Below are 23,101 nucleotides of genomic sequence, written 5' to 3'. Positions count from 1 at the left end.
AAAAGACCATAACATTTGCATAATAACCCTTCAACGTAATATGTCAGCCTGCAATTCGTACCGAAAGTTGGAGGACGAACGCAGCCGAACTCGCGAAGAGAAAAATAGAATAAACAAAAAAAAGCGAGAAACGATAAAACCAACTTGAAGCAATTACAAGAAACCTTTTCGACGCGTTTTTCTCTAGCGTTTCTAGGTAGCGAACTTTACAAACTTACCCAACAACTGGCCTATAGTTACGACGTCCAGGGGGTAGTAAAAAAAGGGGGAGCAGATTTTAGCCCCATCTATAAAGAAGCGAAGAAAGTGAAAAGATAGGAGGGACATATAACAGCGGAGGGGTTGAAGTGGGGGCAGACATAGTTCGAGGCGTAACGTTCCTACGAAGATCCTCCCGTCTTTAAAAAAGAAATCTCCGCGAGTCGAACTTTAGCGCGATGCGCAAACCCTCCGGTTTGAGGATAGGGGGGGGGGGAGACGGGGGGAAGTCAGGGAGCCGACGACGAGAGAGGAACGTTTTCAGTTACGCCTCGTGCGATCATAGTAACGGACGCAATAGCCGTGTTGTAGCGACGTACAGAATACAGAACAAACAAAAACATACCATGCGCTATTCGCAATGACCAAAATGAGTAGGTTTCCCAAGTCTTCCAATGTCGGCGCGATGGTCGGGTTAGGACTCTTCGTCGTACTGTCTTCGCCAATTTTAACTTCGGGTCAAGCTAGTTTGCCGACGGTGAACATCTACGGCAACAGCATAGACCCTGGCGTGGCCTACGCCATCCCAGAAGCACCGGGCAACAACGCCGTCTGGCAGGCCACATGCGACAGGACGCCCCCGGGCATCAGCACCCCCAAGAAAACAGGAGGCAACGGCTTCACGATTAAAATATCCGGCGATCCTGAAAAATACGTACCCGGCGAAGGATACTCAGGTAAGAACTCAGCAATTACTAGTATTTCATTTAGTATTTTACCATAAGCCTATAATATTGTTCTATACACTTATGGTTTTACCGATACCTTCTTGACGATGAAAACTAACTAATATCAAAACTGATTTTTAATACGTTCGAGTGGTCGGTTTAAAATTCAGGGATATTCGAAATCTGGGGGGCGATTCTGTAAAAAATCGAATGGGTATTCGATCTCGACACCCTATACCATGTCGAGATCGACTTCGACAATTTACATTGATTTGTGCTTATTCGAAATCTTTACCGTATTCCATTCGTCGAGATCTCGAAGTTCAAAATCTAGTTTTCGATCGAAAATTGGATTTCGAATATTTACAGAATAGGCCCCCTGACATATTTGAAAAATGGTTTTAATATAAAAATAAACCGATATTTAATAACCGACTTATACTTTTTTCAGACAATGCTTAAAAAAACCGAATTTAACATTCTATTCTGAAAAATGTTTGAAAAACAAAATTTAGTTTAGTAAACCCGGTTTCAGAAGCAACCTCTGAAAAAAGTATTAGTTTCAATCGAATTATGATGAAAATATACCGATATTTGAAAAGGTTTAGTAAATACTCAATTACATATTGGTATTGTAGTAATAAGCGTTTCACTGATTTTAATTTTAAAATATTATTTAAGTCGATTTTTCCCAGTTTAATTTTGTCATGGGCCAGACAAAAAGCGAAAGTAAACCGATATCAAAAGTTAAAGTTCTCAGAATTCGTAATTACCGATAAAATAATTTACATAAAAATCAGATATAATTATTTATTACATATTTTAAAACTATTATTAATTCAGAAGATGGAAGAACGAGGTAAATTATACGCAAATATCACTGTAATAACTGATTTAATTAAGGTTCGAAGAAGCAAATTTCACATCGAAAAAAAAGGGTCTAGAAATTTCACTACTTCGAAAAAATATTTAATCAAAAATCAACAATACATAATTAAATATCTAGAATGGAAGCTAATAAAATAAATAAGCTGTATTAAACGTTATAAAATTTTCAAAGAGAAGAATTAGCGAATCCGAAATTATTTATTTAAAATTTTCATCGGAGAGTTAAAGTTCCAGCGAATCGTTGAATAAATAGAATACATTCGATTTAATGGCTCGGAGCTCTTCGTATTTCTCGCTTGATGTTTCGTATTTTTGCAGCTAGGGGTTATTTAAGCTTTCAATAAGCATCGCGGGCTGAAATTGCTACGAGCAACAGTCAGTCTTTGTGTCTATCTGATATAGGACACCAAAATACTTTTACGGAAGTAAGACATCTACGCGCAACGCTACAGAGAGAATTTCGGATCTAGGTCGTTTCAGTTTGTTGTGCATTGACGACTGCCGACTGCACTTTGGTCTTACACTGAAGATTGCAAACTAAGGGGCTTTCGTGATAGGTCAGTCGCAAATCTGATGTTCGATCGTAAATATGTTTGATGAGATTTAGTGAATTTCGTTTTGTAATTGGATCTGTCTATTTCGCAAACGCCCAGACAATTTCCAAATGTGTTTACAAAAGTTGCGCAAGAATAAATATTAAAGAGATTAAGTTGTTAAGAAAGGTCGAAGGGAACTAAGTATAGCTTACGCAACACGAATGACTATGACGTTTATTTTGTTGGTGTAACATTCATCATTATCTGATTAAGTATAATTTCACAAAATATTTAGAAAATAAGCAATGTCTAGGCATTCTTTGTTCACGTTTATATTACGGCCTTAAGCTCATAACCAGCTAGGCACCACCAAGTCATCTAGCGACTTTTAATGCCTTTAAAAATTAGGTGGCCGGCTAACAATGCATAAGAGGGTGGTTACAAGCCCTTCATGCCATCACATTCGTTATCTGTATTTGTATACCCCGTACCATGCCATCACAGACAACAGCTCCCAACACTTACTATTACCGTTAACCTCTACAAGATTTTATGCTCTGTATTTCCAATTTTAAACAAATAATTGATGCCAAGCTTCGTTAACATTCAAATGACAAAATGATCTGCTGAAGCTAAAAATATGTTCACCGAATTTAATAAAATTTTGAACGTAAACTTATAAATTTGCAACTAAGGTCTCAGAAATTCGAGATTAAAGTTTTACCCGAGAACGCGTGAAACAGTGTCCCGAAGTGGAAAAATTATGGCAAATATCGTGAAAAATAATGGAAATTTGCACGCCGGACAATGTGACCAAAAATAATAATCAGGTAGGCTAATACCCAAGGCACAAACTTTGGTTTAAATTTATATATCGAGATTAAAGAAATTGCATTTCAAAATTTACTTTTAAACTATTTTTTGTTGTATTATTGAAAAATAAAATATTGTTACTACTCTACTAAAATAAATAGTTTATAGTAGCCAATTCTGTATCGTCAATTTTTAATTTTTTCAAATGGCATTGAAGATTAAAATCCTATTTATATATATATATATATATATATATATATATATATATATATTGTAAAATATTTGAAAAAAAATTAATAATAGGATTTTAATTTTAAATGACTAATGAAAAAATATTTATTAAAAGAATTCCCTATACACGCACGTAACCTTCAACATAAATTATACTTTAAATTCGTTATACGTCAAAAAAATTCAAACGTTTTTGACACTTAATTTAGAGTATTTTTCTTTAATTTCTTTAATTTAAATTGATAAGCTTCTCGAAACGAAAACTTTTCCCCGTCCAATTATTCTCCACCTGAAGGCGCTACTCTCGCTGAGTTTTCTTGATCTATATAATGAATGGATGACCCTTGTCAAGCTTAATACGAAAAGGCGTTCATCATACTTTGTATTGGATTATTTTTATTGACATTTCCGGCCCTTATGTGGAACCCCACGATTATGTAAATATCCAGCCTTGATCGAGCTCCACGACGAACTGGCGCTTATTTCTAAAACAAATAATATTGATTCCTCTCGACAAAATTAAATATTAAATATTTTAATTTCGGAGTGCAAGCTTGGAATAGTCTCTTTCTTTAGTGCTTGTAAACTTTCTAATAATTGTTAATTCTACTAAAGGAATCAAAGAAGTTATTTATAGCTGGATTCGCGCTATTATCTTTTCTAATTATATTATTAAATATTATATTATTAAATATTGTTATATTATTAAATATTATTTTATTAATAAATATTATTATATTATTAAATATTGTATTATTAAACATTATTACATTATTAATTATGATTATATTATATTATATTATATTATATTATTAGGCTATATTATTAAATATTATAAAATAATATATTATTAAATTTTATTATCTTGTATATTATTAGATATTACATTAAATATTATTCAATATCATATTTTTAAATATAATCTTAAATTTTATTATCTTGTATATTATTAGATATTACATTAAATATTATTCAATATCATATTTTTAAATATAATCTTAAATTTTATTAAATATTACATTTAATTTTATTCAATATTATATAATATCTTATTCAATATTATATAATATCTCATTCAATATTATATAATATCTTATTCAATATTATAAATTATCTTATTCAATATTATATAATATTTTGGGGGGTAAATGCTAAATATAAGAATATATATATCAAATTATTATGTTTTCCTTGAAGAGATAATAAGATGCATAGATAATAGAACTTTATAGCTAAAATCTAAGATAACGATTTCCTTATGAAAGTTTAATTATAATCCGGAGTCAGGGTCCGAACCAAGGACTTGTTGAGTGAATTAAATGCATCAATTGCATACTCAAATACCGAAACCATTGAACAATATAAAATCGAGTTTATTTTATTAAAAATGGATAACATAATTATGGTACGTATCTTTCGTGAATAATATAATAGAAATAAGATGTTTAAGCATTTCATTATCCTTTAACAGTTTAATATTAGGTAAACGCGATTAAAATGCTAACTCGTCGCTGCAACGAAACAAAATAATTCAAGTTCCTTTTCAAAGGGACTTTGTTTACTCGCCTGGGATCTTTAAGCTCCCTTTCGCTTTCCTCAAGCTATAATCACCCTTACGAATCGAAGGCTTTATAGAAGGCGGGTCGCTGCCGTTTCGGAATGGCGGTGAACGGCTAGCTCTAACCTGGCCACGATGGGAACATCCCGCAAAAAGCTAAGCCGTAATTTTAAATTAAATTTTTCGGCTCCACTTTTAAATCTCTTCGGACTGTTTCCGAATCCCAGATGGTCCGCTCAACTAATTGCGGTGGAAACTTTGTTGCCAGAACTTCCCGCTCCGTCCAAGGCCCATTTTCCCAACCGAAATAACACGTGGGTATTGTACGGTCAATTTTTGCCAATAAGGAATTCGTGATTAGATTAGCTCTAGAAATGCCAATTCCTTTGTTTATAGGACCGTATTACGTATTTTAAATTAATTAGAATTTACTTACTGGTAAATTCGGGTAAATTAAATAATTCTATTTGGAAAATAGCTTTTTCAGTGTACATAGAGCCACGTAGCGGCCCAAGCAAGAAACTTATAAACTGCTGGTTTTTTTGCTGTTCAGCAGAGCCCTTGTTATAAAAAATGACAAATGACACAAATCGCCTGCTTAGCAGACGAATATGGACCAGTTTATGAGCTTCTCGCATTGGCCGCTACGTGGCTTTATGTTAAATGAAAAGGCTTATTGCTAAGTAACCAAGAAGTGTTTGCATTTTAACTAAATTACAATACGATTTTGGTAAATTTTCATAACAATGAAAAGGGTATAGACCATTTAATTTCATTTAACGGTCACAGAATCTTGTTGAAGATTTTGACCTTTGGGTTATGTCAATCTTTTTATTAACGTTGTTATTGTTTTTTTAAATCATATTTATTGTTCGAGTTTTTTACCAATAAAACAGTTCTCTCAAATCAGCTCATGTTCTAGAGTCGTTTTATTTTTGCTCTGCGTTGACAACAAATCTTTCAAATTTATCTAATTAAGCCAAAGTTATACACCATCACAACGGGCTCAATATTAATTCAGTTGCGCTTTATTAATAACAATAATAAATAATAACAACTGCTGACAAAGTCGCAAATATTGAGATCTGCGAAGATACATTTTTACGATAATAGAACTGCCATATTGTAACGATGATGGAACCAAGACACTAGTTTCATCAAAGAAAACGAATTTATAAGCAGACTATTTCATATTCAAGGACGACTGACAAAAACAAAATTTTACATCAAACGCGGTGTTGTGTTTTGTGATTATAGCATATGATATTACTGATAAATTAGTGATTATAGTATATGATTTTAATGGTAAATTAGTGATTATAGTATATGATTTAAATGATAAATTAGTGATTATAGTATATGATTTTAATGATAAATTAGTGATTATAGTATATGATTTTAATGATAAATTAGTGATTATAGTATATGATTTGAATGATAAATTAGTGATTATAGGATATGATTTTAATGATAAATTAGTGATTATAGGATATGATTTTAATGATAAATTAGTGATTATAGTATATGATTTGAATGATAAATAAGTGATTATAGTATATGATTTGAATGATAAATTAGTGATTATAGTATATGATTTGAATGATAAATTAGTGATTATAGTATATGATTTAAATGATAAATTAGTGATTATAATTTATGATTTAAATGATAAATTAGTGATTATAGTATATGATTTAAATGATAAATTAGTGATTATAGTATATAAATTAAATGAGAAATTAGTGATTATAGTATATAAATTAAATGAGAAATTAGTGATTATAGTATATAAATTAAATGATAAATTAGTGATTATAGTATATAAATTAAATGATAAATTAGTGATTAAAGTATATAAATTAAATGATAAATTATTGATTATAGTATATAAATTAAATGATAAATTAGTGATTATAGTATATAAATTAAATGATAAATTAGTGATTATAGTATATAAATTAAATGATAAATTAGTGATTATAGTATATAAATTAAATGATAAATTAGTGATTATAGTATATAAATTAAATGATAAATTAGTGATTATAGTATATAAATTAAATGATAATTCAATGATTTAAAAATGATATTTAAATACAATTTGAAAAGGAACGATTTATATCAGACGGCTCCGAATTGAAGCAAGCCTTGTAAGCATTACCAAAGAGATCTGAAGCGGTCTAAAAAAGAAATGGAACATCAGGCGAACAATACAACCGAATGATTGTCCAGATTGCACAATAGTACCTTGACTCTGTTTTTCTCTGTGGCAAACACTTGAGTAATGATTGCCAAAGTGACATTTCGAAGACTTCCGCTCAGATTTTTGGCACGGTTTACTCGATTCTTTCAAAGGTTTTCCCTTAAAGGGAATATGAACTAAATTGAAAATTCGTCCGCCAACACGCGATACGACTTGCCTTTTTTAAAAACCTGGTAGCTGAAATGTGAAATTCGTTGATCTATTATAAACATGCAAATTCATATTCCATTTAAGGACGCAAAAAAATCCGTCGAAAAGTTAGGTTTTTATTCGGACTTTTCTGAAATCTTCACACGTGTGTATCGACGTAAGTCGTTAGGCTTAAAGGCCTATGATTTCTTCTGCCTGTTTTCCCTTAAGTTAACTTCCTGCCACCAGGATATTTGCGCGGCAGGAAGAAAACTTAAAGGAAAACAGGCGGAAGAAATCCTAGGTCTTTAAAGCGAGGCTTGAATTCATAATTTATCGACGTATTTCCTAGACGTATATTCGCGGCGCTTAACCTCCCTATTGTTGAAGGATCGATGTAGAGCAGCCGCTATTTCGCTCTAAATATAGGCGCGACGACAAAAGACATCCCAAAAATTGTAGGCGGACAGTTAAAAGAGATAGCCACGGAGAGGACCGCCAATCCAACGACCTCAAACTGCCGCTGAAAGCGCGACTGTAGCGTGTCTCTGTCCGCGAGGGGAAATTCTCATTCATACTCCAGAACATTTCGCGATAAGTATTTCAAGTTCAAGCTTCCAATATTAAAGAAGTTAAGCTCTCCCTAGAAAACGAGTAGGCGGATCTAGGAGGAGTTGTACACGTAGTATTGTAATAATAATACTAATATTTATTTCGCATATACTAATTAATAATATTTGTTTCGCAAATACTAATTACTCATATTTATTTCGCAAATACTGATTACTCATATTTGTTTCGCAAATACTGATTAATAACATTTATTTCGCAATTACTAATTAATATTTATTTCTAAAATACTAATTCATCATATTTATTTCGCAAATACTAATTCATCATATTTATTTCGCAAATATTAATTAAAAATATTGGTTTCGCAAATACTAATTAAGCATATTTATTTCGCAAATACTAATTAATAATATTTATTTCGCAAATACTAATTAAGCATATTTATTTCGCAAATACTAATTAAGCATATTTATTTCGCAAATACTAATTCATCATATTTATTTCGCAAATACTAATTAAAAATATTTGTTTCGCAAATACTAATTAAGCATATTTATTTCGCAAATACTAATTAATAATATTTATTTCGCAAATACTAATTAAGCATATTTATTTCGCAAATACTAATTAATCATATTTGTTTCGCAAATACTAATTAAGCATATTTATTTCGCAAATACTAATTAATAATATTTATTTCGCAAATACTAATTAAACATATTTATTTCGCAAATACTAATTAATCATATTTGTTTCGCAAATACTAATTAAGCATATTTATTTCGCAAATACTAATTAATAATATTTATTTAGCAAATACTAATTAAGCATATTAATTTCGCAAATACTAATTAATCATATTTATTTCGCTAATACTTAGTAATCATATTTATTTCACAAATACTAATTTTTCATATTTGTTTCACAAATGCTAATTAATCATATTTGTTTCACAAATGCTAATTAATCATATTTGTTTCACAAATGCTAATTAATCTTATTTGTTTCACAAATGCTAATTAATCATATTTATTTCGCAAATACTAATCATGTTATTAATTAGTATTTGCGAAATACATATGATTAATTAATACAACCCTAGAGGGTTTTCCAGCTCTTATATAATAATGGCCCGTTCCAATTAACCCGTGAGATCGAGAGTGCGTCTTGTGCCCTAGACATTACTTCGTAGAGTTAAAGTTAAGCTATGACGTAAAAAGCAACATTTTCTCCATAAAAACAACCGTCTATTTGGTTGCATTCTCAAAAAATTAATTTGAATACCAATTTTAAAATGATAACGATCCATTTCAACAATGTGGTACTATTTTTATTTTAAAATTGTTTTTAAATATTCATCTGAAAAAATTCAAAATTAACTTTTATTGTGATATATCTAATTTATATATGTTGCTCCTGAAGGAGTCTTCAGTACTAATATAGAACATTGAACATACACAAAAATTACAGTGAAATCGCGTACAATCAGTATTTGAAAACAAACTATATGGATTATTTAAATTAAATTTTAAAATGACAAATCTAGAAACGCATTTAAATCTTGCTCCACGTCAGTAGTCTTGACGATACTGCCCAGTAACCTAGGATAGCATTCAGTGGTATTATAGGCCGAATAGGCCAGGGCCTAGGGCACCAAGCCTACAAGGGGCACCAAGAGGGTTCGAAAAAAATAAAAGTACAAAACTTTAATCATTTGCTTTTCACAAAATATTTTCCGGAGTAATTTTAGTAAATGCGTCCACCCCTATGAACCAAAAACGTTTGATTGTCACATTCTCGGACGGACTGCCGTCAAGCCCCTGACGACATACTAAATATGGCAGAAAAATGAATTTTCGTTCCATTTCTCAATTATAAATTGAGGAAGCGCCGAAAAAATCCATGGTTAAATCCACTTTTTTTTTATTAAAAAAAATGGAGAAATGAATTAGAAAAAAACTTAACCTTCACCTTTTGTCGTAAGTAATGAGAGCTAGATATAAGCAATTATGAGATCTGCCATGTTAGGGTATAAAAGCGGGTAAATGAGTCTGTCACTCGCAAAAACGTAATTTTTAAATCGGGCAATTTGAGCATTTTCGAAGTAATGAGGGCTAGATATAACCATTTTTAGCATTGTTATTAATGGTTTTAACCAGATTAAGCCACCGGTTATAACCGGTTTTAACAATACTGGATTTTTAAATTTTTAAAAAGCCGGTTTTTTTGCCAACCCTGTTATTAACATAGTTCGCGTTCTGATTCTGAAGTTGTAAAGGAACATTCGGAAAGTATTTGACAGCGGTACCAAGATAGTTTCTAAAAATATCCTTATAGACGGTAGTCGCTTAATTTCGTTGTATAACAAGATTAAGATTTGGCTTCAGTCATAACCGCAAATTAGCATATCAAAGAAGACGTCAAGCGCCAAATTAATGAGCCTCTTCATCCGTTTAAAGTCAACCACTTAAGAAGTTTCGCGGGGAGAGTTTTGAAAGCGAACTTGGACGTCCCTCGGGTCGTCTCTGACTGACAAGTGACTCGTCGGGCAAAACCATTTCGTGCATACCTAATTCGGGATGGACCTAGATACCCAGCTCGGCGACGATGTTGTTGCTTTTTGAACACTCAAAAGGATCCCCGAAATTCAATATGTAGTTTCCCTACTGTTTGCAGAATACGCGCAAAGTTGACGAAAATTATCGCGTGCTAAACAGCTTTCGCTCGAACTGCCTTCGCCGTCTTAACTCAATAATGTGTTAAGTCTAATTTCGGCCCTTTTCGTAGATTATGATTATTCTCGAGGGAAGGTGGACTATATTTTATTATATTTTATGAGCACTTTCCTTTGAATTAACTATTTAAATTAATTATTTATTTTTTTGGCTAACAACGTTTGATTTAAATGAATTAATGTTCAAGAGAATAAAATGTTAATAAACACTAAATGCACTTCTTATGGTTCATTTAGTTATTAACATTTTATTATCTCCATTGGTATGAACAATTTCCGTTTTTATATTACTTTCTAATAACTTATTGTTTTTTCCAAAAATTTTGATTACAATCATTTCGTTGTTTATGCCAAAAACGGTGAAAAAAGTCATTTGATTGTTTATGCCAAAAACTTTGATTACAATCATTTGATTATTGATTAAAATCAATTAAGAAAAATCCGTGAATAAAACCGTTTAATTTTGCGATAAAAATTGATGAAGGCTTAATTTCTTAATAGAACCATTGAAATAATTTTTTTTATTGTATAAAATCGTTGCTTCAATCATTTTTTTTAAATAAATCGATGGCTAACTTAATTGATTAAAATTACAGGATGGTTTTGATAACGTCATTCATTTCAATTAATTGAAGTTTTGTAAAAAAAACTATTTTATTTAAACCAATGGCCAGAAATTTCCTATACTGTTTAAAATTGAGCTGAAAACAGTTACGAAACCGCAACTTTTATTACTTCTAAATAATAGTTTTGAACTAGTTTCAAAGGAAATGTAATCTGAAATAATTTTTGTAACTCACGCCGAAAACCAATCCTGAGACCATTGGTTCGTATTCCCGGTTTTGTAAGAATAAATATAAAGTTATATTCAAAATTCTTGCAGGAACACTTTCTCGTTGAGTTCGAAAGTTCTCTCGCCCCTGGTTAGAGGGGTTTCCTTCCGAGCTCTTCGGCTTCCCTTTCCATACAAAAACGTCTTTAGGTGATCCGTTATAATGAGTGTAGGGAGCTGTTACGCAGGGCTTGGCACCACCCTCTTACGCAGTATAACCAGACCACCTTAATTAAACGGTCGTTATCTGACTTGGTGGTGCTTAGCTCATTATTATTACCTACATTACAAAGCCTGAGAAATAACGTAATTTTTGGACTTAGCAAATTATAGCTGTAAGGCAGTACATAAACTACTTCGTAAGTCTCGTCTAACAGCGTATCTCTTTCCCTTCTAATGACGCGTTGGTGGAACGCAAACAAAGACTAATCTGCTGACTGTCGTCTGCCCAAGGCGCAAAATCGCAAAGTAATTAACGGAAAACTGGGGCCATTTAAATCATATTTCAGCTGGTTATTAATTGGATTAATTAATTAAAGCGGAGCGTTCCTTGGATTAATGGAATAATAGATTTAGCGTAAAATCAGATGTTTCTCGAAGGAATTTGAATAAGATAAGAACACGGATAGCGTAGCCTTGTTGTAGTCGAGTCTAAAATACGATTGGGACTTTGGCCTTGAAGTTACTCTCCAAGGTTATAAGTTTACCATGTCGTGACTAAGCAATTTATATATTAAGTGCTACACTAAATTAAATCAGACTTTACAAGCTTTTAAAATTCACAAGGGGTAATTAACTAATTTATAAATGTTAGTTAAATTATTCATCCCCATATACCTTCATATAGTACTGTTTATCGCGTTACAAAACACATTTCTGGACATTTTAAATAGTTTTAAAGTAAATGAAACTTTTACTTTTTACATATCCTAGTTAATTCAGTGTACGCTTCGCAGTTTCACTATTCGAACCTACGAAGGAACATAAATAAGAGTTTAAATTTGTACTTGTGGTAATGGAAGTAATAACATTTCTGTAAATCACTTCAGCCACAACCTGCCAATCGGAATCCTACCGTTCTTCCACACTCTTAAATATCTCAAAGATTGGTAATTCAATTTGGCTTTCAAAGTGAAAAATGGAGTTTGCACTACAAGTAGCTTAAAACAAACTTTTTCCCCCATCAATAAAAATTCTTTGCAAAGTAAACGAACCACGAACTTTTAAAATCCGGTAATATAAACCTTTCTTTAAGTAGCGCCCATAAAAACGTTGATAAAACTTAGCAATTTAAAATTTAAAATCAAGTTTTGCGGTCTCAAAGACAAACAGTATAATTTCCTCCTGATGGCGAGGGTTCCCCAGCAAGGCACGGGAGGATTTCAAAATCTCGAGTTTATATCCAAAATAAGAACTGTTCAGACTTAAAACCATTTATACTTTTATATAAAAGCAATCAAAACCATCAAAATAAATCTTTTTCCGAGTTTTCTAGTCTGTGAAAGAACGTATTTATAAAGCAAAATTAAAAATCTCGTTGCGATTAAGGTTCATACGTAGAGTTCACAAACCTAGGGACCAGTTCATTCTAGTCTAGAGTGTTCCAACAATCCCGATTGATCTCTAAGAAATTCATTCATGGTTTAATCATTCCAATAAAGTTTAAAATGAATTATTTCAATGGTAATTTTAATAAAATAATCGAGGTTTGAATAATTCTATTCAGGATTTCAATAATTCTAATCGGGGTTTCAATAATTTTAATCGGGATTTCGATAATTCAAATTGGGATTTCGATAATTCAAATTGGGATTTCGATAATTCTAATCGGGATTTCCATAATTCTAATCGGGATTTCGATAATTCTAATCGAGATTTCAATAATTCTAATCGGGATTTCAATAATTCTAATCGGGATTTCAATAATTCTAATCGGGATTTCAATAATTCCAAACCAGATTTCAATCATTCAAACCCAAATTTCACCATTTTAATTTTTGTTTAATTCATTCAAACCCGAATTTTATCATTTCAATTATTTAATCCCCTTTTAATTATTTTAATCTTATTTAATTACCATTTAATTATTTACATAATATTTAATTACAATTTAGTTATTTTATTCATATTTATTCACCTATTAATTAACTTAATCAAAGATTTAACCGTTTAATTTTTCGAGAGTTTCTCAATGACACGGCATTGTATTATCAACTGCTAACACACGCAAAAAGGGTAGAATTAATCTAAAAGCGTACATTAGTAAAGTCGCGAGATACTTAGTCCCACTACACATTCCAGTAACAAAATGAAGCGAACCAAAACACCGAAGTTCTCGAAAGTACAACCGTCCCAAAACAAAACGCACTTCGTCTGGTGCGACTGGACTCGTGATAGTCTACCGGGCGTAATTCCATTAGCGGTGGAATTTATTCATATGTAAATATCGCTGTTCCCGGAGCCTATTTGCTCCCAATTTTGTGTTGGTGGAGACACTAGCGGGTCCAAATTGTTGGCGGAACATGACAAAAGAGCGCCATCTAGCGCCACTTTAGTCCACCATTGATTTCCAACGTGGCGCGGGCGAAGACTGGCCCTTGGCTTACGCGCGAAGAGTCTCCGATCCCCGGGGAACCGCCAAGGCCCTTCACATTAATTGGCTAGTGGTTTTTATTTATTGGCGAGCGCCAAGGCCTAGAAGACAAGGCCTAGAAAAGTACGTTGTACCATAGACTCGGAGAACTGTGTAAAAAAATGTTCGCGGAATCGTGATGTACGTTCTCGGAAAGGGATTGGGAATTTTGAGGTACTTTATGTCGGTTTTTATATTGTAACCATAAATTTAACCACCCTTCCTAGTTCCTCTTGGGAGCCCAGCCCGATTTTTTTAAATTGAATCGCTACAGATTGCCTCTCGAGTTAAATATTACTGTTTTCCCTAATATTGAAATGTTTCTCTTCGCTACTAAATCTTCATTCAAGTCGTTGTACATTTTCGGAGGGGATGACTGACCCGCGCTGCCTGCAACTCCACCTTCGTACGCTTCGTTTAATATAAAATATTTCGTCCGTTATTAACAAGAGTACAAAGTGTTGCGAAAATTCCCACTCGGTAAACGTCAGTTGTCTTAAGGCAAGGTTTGTTTTATTACCAAAGCATAGGGCAGGATTTATTTTTGACAAAATGGTAAGGCAAGATTTATTTTTGACCAAATTATAAAGGACAGATTTATTTTGACAAAAGTATAAAGGCCAGATTTATTTTTGACAAAAGTATAAAAAAAAGATTTATTTTTGACCAAAGTATAAAGGCAAGATTTATTTTTGACCAAAGTATAAAGGCCAGATTTATTTTTGACCAAAGTATGAAGGCAAGATTTATTTTTGACCAAAGTATAAAGGCCAGATTTATTTATTTTTGACCAAAGTATAAAAGCAAGATTTATTTTTGACAAAAGTATAAAGGCCAGATTTATTTTTGACAAAAGTATAAAGGCCAGATTTATTTTGACAAAAGTATAAAGGAGAGATTTATTTTTGACAAAAGTATAAAAAAAGATTTATTTTTGAGCAAAGTATAAAGGCCAGATTTATTTTTGACAAAAGTATAAAAAAAAGATTTATTTTTGACCAAAGTATAAAGGCAAGATTTATTTTTGACAAAAGTATTAAAAAAAAGATTTATTTTACCAAAAGTATAAAGGCCAGATTAATTTTTGACCAAAGTATAAAGGCAAGATTTATTTTTGACAAAAGTATAAAAAAAAGATTTATTTTACCAAAAGTATAAAGGCCAGATTAATTTTTGACCAAAGTATAAAGGCCAGATTTATTTTGACAAAAGTATAAAGGCCAGATTTATTTTTGACAAAAGTATAAAAAATGATTTATTTTTGACCAAAGTATAAAGGCAAAATTTATTTTTGACCAAAGTATAAAGGCCAGATTTATTTTTGACAAAAGTATAAAGGCCAGATTTATTTTTGACAAAAGTATAAAAGAAAGATTTATTTTTGACCAAAGTATAAAGACAAGATTTATTTAATATGAGGCTAGATGGTTTTTTTTTTATAAAATCTTAAGGCAAGATTTATTTTTGACCATATTTTGAGGCTAGGTTTGTTTTGGACAACATTATATAAGGTAAGATTTATGTTTGACAAAAATATAAAGCAATATTTATTATTGATAAAGGTTTTTTATACAAAATTATAAATCAAGGTTTATTTTTGACCAACTTATAAGGCAAGGTTTATTTTGTCCGAAATTATAAGGCAAGACTGGTTTTTGACCAAAGCATAAATATAAGGTTTATTTTTGACAAATTATAAGGCAAGGTTTATTTTTGTCAAATTATAAGGCAAACTTTGTTTTTGACAAAAGTATAAAGCCAAGGTTTATTTTTGACCAAACTATAATGCAAAGTTTATTTTTGACAAAAGTATAAGGCAAGGTTTATTTTTGACAAAATTGTAAGATAAGGTTTTTTCTTCTAAATTCTACCAAATCTCCGTAATGTTCGTTTCCACAACACGCAAATGGTTCTCATTTCAATCTCCTTTGCTAGCCCCGGAGTTGTTCTAGTAAACCATTTCAGGGGGACATTAGCCTTTACAACCATTTCATGACACCGTAACGGAAATCATAATACGGGATTATTTGTCCATTTTCGCGCGAGAAAACCAAACGAGACAACCCTTTTCAATTTGTAACAGCGCCGGCGGGTACTGCGGCGGGGCTCCGAAACAATCGAAACAAGGCGGAACAAATCTGGCAATTTGCTTCGAAGTCGTAGATTATGGACGTTGTCTATTTCTTTACTTCAGTTCCCCAATCGTGAGCTCGGGCTCGGGTCTCGAGTCCATCCTAAAATCCAAAATCTATTAGAACGCGCTCTGTCTGGAAAAGTCTTGTATATGATCCGGAACGACGATGGCTTCTCGTAATTTATGTGGAACTGGTACCCGAAGAGAGCCGCACGGAGCCCATTAACAGCGCGAGGAGGTTTTAAAACAAGGCCAACAGAACACGCGGGACATTGTGCCAACCTACGCGGGGGGGGGGGGGGGGGAAAGACTTTGAAGTTTTAGTCGCGCGGTGTAATGTACCCTCGATGTCTCCAGTGTCTCGGCGGCAAACGGAGGCCGCGTACAGGGTGTCGCTGTTTAGCACCAACACGGACATTCTCCCAAACACCATTCCAAGTAGAGCTTATAAAGTTACGGGGTGGACGCGAACGAAACGAGTCTAGGTGGCGCTGTTCCACCGAGGTAAAGCGCTAATAATAATAAGCTAGGCTAATACCCAAGACACCACCTTAGGCCCGAGTCATCTAGCGACCGATAATGCCTTTAAACAGGTGGCCGGGTTACAATGCGTAGGAGGGTGGTGGCAAGCCCTCCGTGCCACGCGAGCCAACACCTCCCTACACTAACTAATGATCTATTGGTGTTTAGCGCCATCGAAGTCATTATCACAATTACTACGTCAACTAGAGCTTACTAAGTTACGGGATGGTCACGAACGAAACCTAGTGTCTAGTTTTGTCGAATTAGAGATAAATTAGTTAATCTGAGTAACGTCATTGCTCTGTGTTACCATGGAGGGAACGCAAAAAAGTGTTAATTTATAATAGAATTAAAATATGCAGCTTTCTTAGTTTCTATTTCATCCATCATAAAAATAACTGCGTTCCACAAAATCTTCTTACTTTACTGGATGCCAACGCTAATAGCTTCTGCTACTACGCCACCTATCTCAGTTTCAACGGCAATCAAAAGAGGACGAAGCGATAGCTTTCGGTCGCGAATATGAAATGAGAAGGAGGTATTTTTGAAGTAAGTCCAATAACAATGATTCATGAGGCCTAAGAGAGGCCTCATTACTGTAGATATCTACACTTCTTCCGGGATAAACTTGAAAGAACGGTTCAAACCAGGGCCTTCAGGCGGCGCGGGCCCTAAGAATTTGTATCGGCTAAACCTTTACGTCGGGCCAGAGCAAATCTCCACTCTTTTGAAAAAGAAGTAACCCAACGATTCTGGCAGGTGCTCTTAGGTGGAACCACCTACGAGACACTCACAGCGTAAAGCGATACGTCTAGACGACGTCTTCCACCTATTGGTGTTAATAGGTACCAAAAACAAGAACATTCAAAATAAAAAGTGGCAGGAATTCATACCTCTAACTTGGAATGGTTATCTCGCCCGATTTCCGTCTCTATCTAGGGGACCGTTTTTTTTTCCATCATTTTGACGTCAGAGCATACGTGTTTTCTCATACGATTTTCAATGGTATTAAATCCTAGTTTCAGATAATTTCATCCCCCAGTGTCGAAAAAGGGTTCAAACATCTTTTTGCTTTTCCCTTCGCTATTCCCGTATTGATAGCGACGGTCACCTCGTAATTCGGACTTCGCGGTTCTCAAGGGCATTGTAACTGCTGACAATTTTGACAGCGCTAACAATACCGGACTTAATCCTTCCACATGGGAGGTCGGGAGAGCGAGCTGACCCGTCGCTATCAATGGTGGGGTTTCAAACCCTAAATTTCGAAATGGCCGGGGAGTCGAACAACAAAAAACTACAGTTGTAAAAACGGGAGGTTGCGCGGGGTAAAAACTCCTAAAGAGGGGAGACGCGTGCGAGGGGGCGATTTTTTTTTCTCATACACGTCACTGAAAACGGTCCCCGAGATCTTACCTTAGGGAAAACGGCCGGATAACCATTCCAAGTTAGAGGTATGAATTCCTGAAAGTGGCTATTGAAACTTTCCAGAATATAATAGTTAAACAAAATATATCAGTGAAGGCTGCTAGGATGTTTTTGGAAGGTAGGCTAAGTACCTTGGGCCCCCTAATTTAATTTGTTTGAATATCTTAGACATATTTGGTGTTGTTTGGTTAGCGACTTGCACAAAATTACTAGTTTCATATGGAATAAGGACAACGAAATGGTTTTATTTAAGAAATAAAATGTTAAAACCCTTACAATTTTAATTTTTAAATAAAACCATTTCTTGTGCACTTTTAAACATCGTTCTCTTTATTCCTTGTCTATCTAGCCTTTAGATATCATTTGGGACCTTTTATATGTTCCACGATCTAGCAAAAAGTGTTGATCGACCATTAAACTAAATATAATTTTCGAGAATCGAAAAGCCTTATTTTGCGTCTATTTAAATTTGTGGTCCCATTTCAATTTTGAAAGTACCATGCCTACCTCCTGGCGCTGTCACTGTTCATTATAGAAATTTATCAAAGATTGCGGTAATTTAAATTCGTAAGCACCCATCAAGAACAAGAGTGATTGTAACTTCGGTAACCGGTTTCCCATAGAACGATTATTTTTGCCTAAATACCAGAATCATTACCTGGGCAAATTGTACCTTTTGCCGAACAATTTTAAGAGTCCACTGTGAATGGGTTTGGATGATATGCACCTAAGTCTTTCACCAACAGTAAAGTAGCAGACACTAGATCTTAGTCACCTTGGAGTAGTGTGCCACGAATATCGGCGTTACAATTACGAAATTCCACTTTGTATAATTTCTGAAGCAAAGGTTACGACCGAGGTGGATGTTATCACCCTGTATTGTAGTCTTTCGCGGCAGTAGAGGGCGGCGGGACCAGAGTCGGGGATTCCGCTTTGACAGTTTTATAGGCGGGATAAATCTTGAAGACGAAGCGGAGCTGGACCGTCCCCGAGGCTACGGATGATTCGTGTGACAGCATCCAGAGTCGATCTCTATTTGAACTGCCAAAATATAATCTCGCGTGATATGCGAAATCAGAACGAGCCAGAGACAGTCCTCTCTCGGGAGCAAACATTGACTTGTTGAGGAGGAACGCCAACTGGGAAAAGTATGCGTTTAGAGATCAAACAGAAACCGATGTTTCAATGTTCCCAATATAAACTGCCTCCCGTTTCGAAACCCACTATACGTACAGGATGGTGTTTTCGCCCATTTATCTTTAAAAAAAACTATAAAAAAATTGGATGTTTCTATCAAATGAAATAAGTAAAAAGAAGTATTGTAAATTTCAGTTTTTAAGAAAGATTATTATTATTATAAGCTAGGCTAATACCCAAGGCACCACCTGAGGCCTAAGTCATCAAGCGACTTTTAAAGCCTTTAATCCAGATGGCCGGGTTACAATGCGTAGGAGGGTGGTGGCAGGCCCTTCATGCCACGCGAGCCAACAGCTCCCTACACTCACTATTACCGTTAACCTCGACAATAATGTATTTATTTATACTTAGGAAGAATGTGTGGAGACGATTTTTATCGTAGCTCCCAACCCCCTCACGCTCATTAACCCTAAAAACTTACAGCACACGTTTTCTCTTCCCCCCTCTCGTGCCGGAGTGAAATTAGACCATGATGAACACGAATATTCTCAACATAGTTATTATCCCCAAATAGAAATAAATACGTTCTTGGTATAGTCACCTCACGTGTGCTTAAAAATCCCAGATTCCTCCGAAGAATCTTGTTGACTTCTATATAAGTTAGACGTCACGGCTACATCAAAATCGTTGCGAAAGACCTATTTTAATAAGCGGTTCTTCAAAAACATTTCGAGAAGTCTTGTGGGAGTTTTTCTATTTTGAGCACGCGCGTTTCTGAACGTTTTAGAAGAAAATTGGCTCGCGAGTTTTTGCGCTCTCCTCAAAAAACAATTAAACAAGATAGACGTGGATCGGAGTTCAAAGTTTGGTCTTCGTCACGATCTAGCATGTACGCTTTTGAGCGCTACCATTTCAGGGCGTATGAACCACAAACAAGCAAACCTTCGTTTCAAAATGTTCCACCTATGGAGTGAAAAACTAAATAAAATAAAATAAAATAGCCAGAAATTAATTTAGTTTTACACTCGAAGATATATTTGGTCCGAGATTCTCGTCTTTTTGTATGCTCGAAGACCTATCGGTACGAGCTATTTGTAAGTTTTAAAATTTCTTTAAATTTGCTTAGGGTTTAGCTTTATTATCCCTTTTCATATCATAATGTATTAATCTACTTATTCGCTACTTTTATCATCCTTCGTTTCAAAAAATATGCAACTCTGCTATCGATTTGAAATAATAACGGTCCAGTTTTTTTAATTTTTAAAAGTTTCGGTATTTTAATTTTCGGTTAAAGTAAATAGAAAACGAATCTTTTTAACTAGTATTCCGCGTTTCTAACCTCGCAACTGATCACAACACGGTCTTATAATAAGACAGCAAACGGTCCTCCGCGTGCTTGACCGTTCCCCGGGCTGTCTTTCAAGGACGGCTCTTGGAGCTCCCAGTCCGTAAATAAGAACCTATTTGCACTGTCAGACAGTAACGGTTACGAGCGGAATGAGATCAAAGCAATCGTTCGCGGCTCTCCTATACATGTCACGAGTGGCGTCAGCCAACGTGCCCCCCTTCGACCCCCACCGACAGGGAGAAAGGAAAAGACAAGTTGGGCTGGAATGATAGTTGACACGAGCGTGAGTAGTACCTTTTCAGGATTTTGGGGCCATACATAATTCCCTCCCCTCAATTTTCTAACCACTTGTTATACGTAGTGTGAAATACCACGTACCTCATTATTAAGAAATTATATTTGAATCAATATTCAAACTGTAATGAAAATAATTAATTTGTAGCTCGGATATTGTTGTTTAAATGTTAATTAAGAGTGCATTTAAAAAATAAACACTAAATATGAAACAATAAAGGTTTCAAGTGAGAATACCTCTTCAGGGCGGGCAAGCTTCCTCTTCTAGAAGAATCGGGTGTTTCTAGTATCGTTCTAGACTAGCGCCATGAGCGAGAAAAGAGATAAACTATGGCGCACCCTACCAAACAAGAAGGGTTCTACTCCCTTTAATGACTATGTTGAGACGATTTTTAGGGTTGCTTCCAATCCCTCTCGAAGAGAAAGCTCCTTTCACCGAAAGTCAATCAAATCAGTTCGGCATCTCATTGGTTCCTGAAGACTGACGTCTACCAACGTGATTGAAGAGTACGAATGTGACGTTTTTCCTCACCACTCCCCCTCACCCAATCATGTCGGGAAGAATTCGAGCATGATGCACAAGGATCGTCTCCACATGGGCATTCCCCCAATCAGGAATCCATACCTTTATTTGGAATTAGTGTTGTTAATTTTCCGGAAAAGTAAAATGCGGAAAACTTTTCCGCAAGTCGGTAAAATAAAAATTTAAAACAAAAAATACTTTTTAAGGGTTTTTAATGTTTTTAACTTTTTATCGATATAAATTGTTTAATATCAGTAAACATACTACAAAACATTAATTATGTTACATTGTTAATCAGTTTAAACTTGTCTAGAGGTTTAGTTTTACTTTGATTCGAAAAAATTAGGCGAAAATGCCGCTTTACTTAAATTTGCAAACAATATACTAGACTAATCATATAATGAAAACTTTTTAAAAAAAATTTCGGAAAAATACGGAAACTTTTCCGACTTACAACACTACTTGCAATGGTTATCCTGCCGTATAGCGTATGGTAAGATCACTCTGACGGCTTTGGCGCCGAATACGAGATAAAATATCCCGTCTGCGCACGCTCCCCTCTCACGTAGTCGTTTGCCAAGTTAACATAGTGACGTCAAAAAAACCGTCAGCCACATCGAAAGGAAAATCTGCCGCGATAAGTATTCCAAGTAGAGGCATGGATTCCTGACCTAAGATGAAAATATCCATATAAACATTTCAGACCATAAGATACATTTACTGTTCTCTGTATCAGTGATGCTTCAGAAGTTCTAGCCAATAGCAAGTATTTTCTAGAGGACATTTTCCACTATTTAGCTTAAAAATATAACAGATGGCGCTGTATATTTTCAACTCTCTGAGTCTATAAACTAAAATATCATGTCAATGTTTCTGAAAAGTGTGACAATAGTGATAAACCCACTTGACTCTTTGTCTTGTGTGCCGCCGTAGTGCCCAGCGGAACGGCGGGGTACAAATACATAACTTTATGACCCCATTTACAAAAGAAGATTAAATCTTGAAAATCAAAACGCCATGATCTAATACGCCACTTAATATTATCGCGGCGCCATCTAGGGACGTTTATCGAAAGTGGATACTACTTAAGATTGTAAGAAGTTGAATCAAAGGAAATTACATAAAAATCATTTCTCTTTATTGATAGTTTCTTAAATTATTTATAAAATAATTTCGACCAACAAAAGGGGGGTACCAAAGTAAAAACCCTGTGTAAGCCCCCATTTAGTGCTGAAAAATTACTAAAATAATTTGTTAATATTGCCGAAACATATTGCCCAATAGCTAAATTCGATAAAATTGTTCAAACATTTATTTTTTCTTCGTGTTTTACGTATTTCTTCCTTTACCCAAATATTTCTATGTATTTGGAAAATTATTGACCGAAAAGTGGTTTATGAAATTTTTGGGAGTGCAATTCTGCGCGGGGGTACAAATACATATATGGTAGTTCCTGAACCCCCTAATTCCGCCGCCACTAAACAACGGACACATCGAGCAAAGCGTAGCTCCGATGAAAAGTGTTTTCCCCGGGACTGAATAGAAACGAGAGAGAGCTTGTTGAGCTCCAACCACATCACATCCGTAGCAGAGAACTCTCTCT

The 23,101-nt window shown here is 34.3% G+C and overlaps 1 protein-coding gene across 4 annotated transcripts in view; it reads left to right on the top strand.

Annotated features, from left to right (window-relative positions):
* Nucleotides 1–539: 539 nt before the first annotated feature.
* The window catches only part of LOC149957638 (spondin-1-like), a 136,834-nt gene continuing 114,272 nt past the window's right edge, over nt 540–23,101 (top strand). For all 4 annotated transcript variants that reach the window (XM_090165661.1, XM_090165663.1, XM_090165662.1 and 1 more), the window contains exon 1: nt 540–935. In XM_090165661.1, coding sequence (XP_090021787.1) covers nt 620–935 — 316 coding nt within the window. In that variant the 5' untranslated portion in view covers nt 540–619. The remainder of the gene's footprint in view (nt 936–23,101) is intronic.

Source organism: Leiobunum rupestre, chromosome 2 (assembly GCF_980474605.1).
Source record: "Leiobunum rupestre chromosome 2, qqLeiRupe1.1.hap1, whole genome shotgun sequence".
Taxonomy (NCBI): domain Eukaryota; kingdom Metazoa; phylum Arthropoda; class Arachnida; order Opiliones; family Sclerosomatidae; genus Leiobunum; species Leiobunum rupestre.
This window is presented reverse-complemented; position numbering and strand designations above follow the sequence as displayed.